At 34.8% G+C, this 5400-nt stretch overlaps 1 protein-coding gene across 1 annotated transcript in view; it reads left to right on the top strand.

Annotated features, from left to right (window-relative positions):
- Positions 1–3541, top strand: part of Obsc (Obscurin) — a gene marked incomplete at its 5' end in the record, with an annotated part of 198231 nt that extends 194690 nt beyond the window's left edge. Inside the window, 2 exons of the mRNA XM_017613775.1 lie at positions 3069–3174; positions 3243–3541. Coding sequence (XP_017469264.1) covers positions 3069–3174; positions 3243–3386 — 250 coding nt within the window. The remainder of the gene's footprint in view (positions 1–3068; positions 3175–3242) is intronic.
- Between the last annotated feature and the right edge of the window lie 1859 nt (positions 3542–5400).

Raw genomic sequence — 5400 nt, 5'->3', positions numbered from 1 at the left:
AAATTCTATGGGACTGAGAAAGTATTATTTTCTACTTTTTAGTCCATTTATAAAAGCGTTGTATATTAAAAAGTTTTTTTTATATTATTTATTTTCTAACTTTTCCTTTTGTTTTGCGCTGTAACCGCTAAAGTAATATCTTTTAATTTATACATGTGAACTATTTTCAATGACATTTTTTCATTTGTTAATGAATTTTGGGTACATTTTATTTCATTCTTTTTTATATTACATATATACACTCCGATGTTCGGGATAGTATTTTGAATATACCAGAAATATATGTAAAAGTAGTGGCGACTGCTGTAGAGCATTACGCAGAGCCTGAGTTCAAGCCCAGTCTCCCCACCAACATCAAAATATAAAAAACAAAAAAATTTTTTTCCTAATAGCGGTTGCCCCTCTCTTGGTAATGGCAAACCTCCGAATGTATTCTGTCATGGAAACAGCTTCTCATAAAATACAATTGCCGTTCGGAGTCGGCGTAAAACTGTCCTTTACTTTGTGTGACAAAATCACGCACGCCACATATCGGAGGAGAAGCTAGGCCAAACGCTAACATATTGTGTAACCACCAATATGTATATCGTCCTTTAAAGTACAAAAGCGCGTATCGTAGTTCTGCAAAACCTCGAAACTGAAATTTGTGCCAAAAAAGATATTTGGTCACCGGAAGCTCCTGACATCAAGCCCTTAGACATTTATAATAAAATATCGATACTTAGACATAAGGAGAAGAGATAATTAAGTTTAAAAGAGAGAACTGTTTTTAATTAGGACAAGTTTTACTCTCTCCTATAAAATTTAGACAACCTCACATACGAGGTTTTGCATTTTCTTGATGCGCGGTTTTGTACTTTAAACGACGATATGTAGAAGTATTGCATACATATTTTGGTGCTTTTCAAGTATAAAATGATTTCAACTTACGCCAAACGTTTCGTAAACAAGCAATTCTGAACAAATAACCGTTTTTCCACAAAGATCTTTAAATGGAAGCATTACAAATATGGAAAGATAGCAATCTACAACAGTGTTGCCACACTTGGGCTTTTCCTACCAAAACTGGTAGGTTTTTTTCCCTTTGGTAGGTTGGTAGGCTAGATTGGATTTTGGAAGGTTTCGGGACAATGAATAATAGTTATTTGCGAAAAATAGAAAATATTTATAGAAAATATGTATGTGTTCGTATAACGGCGGCTGCAAACATGTAAATATACGTGATTCCTAAGTACAAACTTATAGCCTTATTATTGCCAATATACAATAAGAACGTCCATATATCGTCACCTAAGGGTGAACATGTGCCCAAGTCCATTTTTTGAAATTCTTCAGGAGAGACGAAAAATCGATGTCGTTTCGTATTACCTGCCATTTTGCATGAATAACTAAACTTTGCAAAAAAATAGACTTGTGCACCTTTACACCTTTAGGTAGTGATATAATTTATGGCGTACTTGGACCAAGATTCCAGAAAACTCTGCCAATGGACTCGTAACCAACCATATTCCAGGCGGAGGTCTTCGCAATCCAAGTCTGTGTTCGCGAATGACGTCTTAGAAGGCAAATGAGGCCAGAATAAATATTACGTCGGATATTCAGGCAGCGGTGAAGGCCTTAGAGTCTTTTAAAGCGGCATCAAGGCTTGTGAAGACTTGAACCATCTGGGAGCCCACAAAAGCGTAACACTTTGGAAGGTTCAGGGACTGGAAGGGTTTGAAGGCAACGAAAGGGCTGACTGTCTCGAAAAGCGTGGAGCCCAAATATAACTATTTCCAGGAGGAACTCCGAAGGACACCTTGAACTTAGAACTCTTACTGGCCACCTGACAGCACACTGAAATTTAACGTACCGTTTGAATTAAATGGGTCTTTCTGTAGAGATGGACTGTAGGTTTTGTGGGCTTGTGGAGGAAATCCCAGTTCCTGTTCCTGTTCACAAAGCATGAATCGTAGATTGATACACCTTGGAAAACGATTGTCTTCTCCATCTAAAATTTGGAGCATGGCATTATCCAAAGAGCTGAGCTTTTTCAATAGCCTAAGGTTGGAGTGATTACAATTAGGATTTACCACTATATATCACAGCGTGGGTATCTCCGACGTAATAACTAGAGACGAATAAAGACGCTCGGGTGCTTTAACGACGAAAAAGGACAGGTGAAAAAATTTGTGAAAAAAGATTCATATACTGTTACACTCGCAAACATAAACAGTTGGCCGCGAACATAAGTTTTTGCGTATTTATTGTCGTCACTATGTTAAGAGTATTTCTTCGCCGAAATTTTTTTTACGCGTCTTTTTTCGCTGTCAACTTTTGAGCTCGCATCTTTATTCGTATCTTGTGATGTATATGTAAAGAGACATACATTTGGATAAGTCCGATGATAAGTACAGTAACATGAATCGTTATACGCAGTTAATATGTCTTTATTTTACTAGCTGTGTTTTAGTTTTACTAAATGTTATGTTAGCTATGTTTTAATAAATTTGACGTCAAGATAAAATATTAAAACTCAAAAAAATTTGGTAGGTTTTGATTGGTTATACTAGGAAACTTTGGTAGGAAAAAAATTTGTCTGTGGCAACGCTGATCTACAAGGCTTTATTGGCAGTAGGTCCTTTTTAAATCACAAGCACGAAGCACGAAGCTAGCACAAAATAAAATTTGTTTATTTGTTGTTTACAAAAAAATTATTGACAAGTATATAAGTCAAAATTGTTAAATATATATCGCTTTCATTCATGTCTTCATAGAGTTAGTGCTTCGAAAAGGCATTCGTATGTGAATATTATATATTATAAAATACTGTGGTCCAAGAAAAATTTCCAACAGAATGAAAATTTTTTCTGACAAATTGCTACAAACCGCTTTCTTTTATTTTATTTTTGTTTTATCGTTTACGAGCCTTTCTCTAACTTTTCGCCGATCGAGAATCCTTCGTAAAATGTACGTTTTCTTGCTGGCTGGGATACTATGTATTTAATATCGATAAATCAAAAACTTCCACCATTTAACTTATTATTGAATTCAGTACACTTCTAATCTATGACTATTATACATTTAAGAAAACGCCCATATTCCGAGGACTGTTTGGAACACAGATGGCTAATGTCTTCTGACTACATGATTAAAAAGAGAGAAAGGGCGCTGTTCCTTGGGAGCAGGCTTAAGGTATGGACACAATATTATTACGTAATTTAAATTTTTATAACAATAATATATTTGAAAATTATTTTCAGGAGTTTGCTGAATTGTATAAGGATATGAAAGAAAGTCACGCCCAATCATCTCAAACAGTTACACAGTCTTTAAATGGTGGACCTACAGCAACTCAATTATTACGCTCAAATAGCATTCAAGAAGAACTTTATGCCTCATTTTAAACATTGAATTATCGGGAAGCATATTATATTTATGGTGACCATACCTACTCTTTTTAATTTGAAGAACGGTCCTTTACTCCACACTTATTTTGAATAAAGAACAGCTCTGGTCGCAGAAATGCTTTCTAAACCAGCTTTGTAACTCCTAAATCAAATTATTTTAAATGTTTGCTAATTTCAATGTGAGAAATGTTCCTAAAAAATTCATCGAAAACAGCTGATCTCTGCTTGTTATTAAATAAACAATAATCCTTGCAAAAACGTTATTCGAAAAAGAAGGCTAGAAATGTTAGTGAAATTACTATAGCAATATACATACATATCGTTACCTTACCCAACAAACATTGGGCTTTGTTAACAATTCGAAAATGATAGGAAAACGAATCTTTTTTTTCGAGTCTCACCTTCGATAATGAATGTGGCATAGGTAAGTATTCGATTCGAGAACTAGGCCATTCTCCAGCAAAGCGTATCCTTCGTTATCCAATGTATTTTCCGTTCGTTGTGAATTCGAGATCCAGCTCATTATCGAAATGAAATTTTAATAAGAGAGAGAGAGTGATTGTCTTATATTTCCCTTCAAGAATGAGCTGCATTTCACTTTCTCTCTTGTTACTATGGTTTCCATTTTTTTTTCGAACCCATCTCGAGTGTATTTCGAATATACATACTATGAACGTTGGAAAACTAAGGTTGGTTATGAGTTCGTTCTCAGTTCGATATGCATATTGGATATCGAAGGTCAGTTTCGAACGTTCGCCACAATGTTTATTGGGTACCCTCACAAACCCACTACTATTACTATAGATTGGTTATATCTTGAGGAAAATTGCAATATAATAACTTAAGTTTGCATTAGGTTTTTTATAGTAATCTACAAATAAACAAAACTTATTAAGGTAACGATATCCATGCATGCAAATATTATATATGTACATATGTGTTAAAACATTTTAAGAAAATATTTTGAAGAAATGGTCACTGTACTTATATAATTGGGCCGAATGAATAAGAACGAAGCAATTGCTTTTTCTTAAAATTGCATACCTTTTACTTCAATTTTGTTTGAATAAATCGAGTAAAGTGTAAGAAATTTTAAGAAAAAGCAATTGCTTATTTTTTATTCATACGGCCCAATATATCGGTTAACTATTTCACTCTACAAAAACCTGATGTATATTTATAATCGATGTGTAAATATATATGTATGTATTTGCTTGATTGAACAAAAAAATATACAATAACATTAGAGAAAGAATTATTTATTTTCAATGGCTTACTAGATATATGCACATATGTACGTATGCACATTAGGGTGGTTCTTAAATGTAGGAAGCAAATTTTTACATCAGATTTCTTAAGCCTCAACCCCTGCGATGCTTTTATAGTCGAAGATATCACATATAAATTTTGGTCTTGATTGGAGACGGTTGAAGCGTGTCGCACATTGGGCAAAGTTCAGATTCCTCTATGGAGAATCAAAAAATGTAAATTGATTTTTTTCCCATCTAATACTCAAAAACGATACTACCATAGTCGAAGATATCACATATAAATTTTGGTCCGGATTGAAGTCGGTTATGGCGTGTCACACAGGGGTCAAAGTTCAGATTACCCCATGAAGACGTCTTAACCGACTCCAATCGGAACTAAAATTTATATGTGATACTCTCGACTATAGTAGCATCGATTTTGGACATTAAATTTAAAAAAAAAATTGCCTTTTTTGAGTCCTTAGAGCACAGCTGGGCAGCGTCTACCCGGCGGGAGACTGCGCGGCGTGTTCGCGTATACATACACGCTCTGCTTGGGAAGATAGCGAAAGTTTAATTGTTCACTTGTTCGAACGCACACAGTGACATCAAATGCACGCACACTACGAAAATGCTCTTCCTTTGCGACACGCCTTAAACGATTCCAATCGGGACCAAAATTTATATGTGATATCTTCGACTGTGGTACTATCCACAGTATACAGTAATCCAGATAGACAAAACAAAAAATGTAAATATGC

This window comes from Rhagoletis zephyria, unplaced genomic scaffold (genome assembly GCF_001687245.7).
Source record: "Rhagoletis zephyria isolate East Lansing unplaced genomic scaffold, Rhagoletis_zephyria_1.1 Rzeph_scaffold_00715, whole genome shotgun sequence".
Taxonomy (NCBI): Eukaryota; Metazoa; Arthropoda; class Insecta; order Diptera; family Tephritidae; genus Rhagoletis; species Rhagoletis zephyria.
Note: the sequence above shows the minus strand (reverse complement) of the source record. Positions and strands in the feature narration are given on the sequence as shown.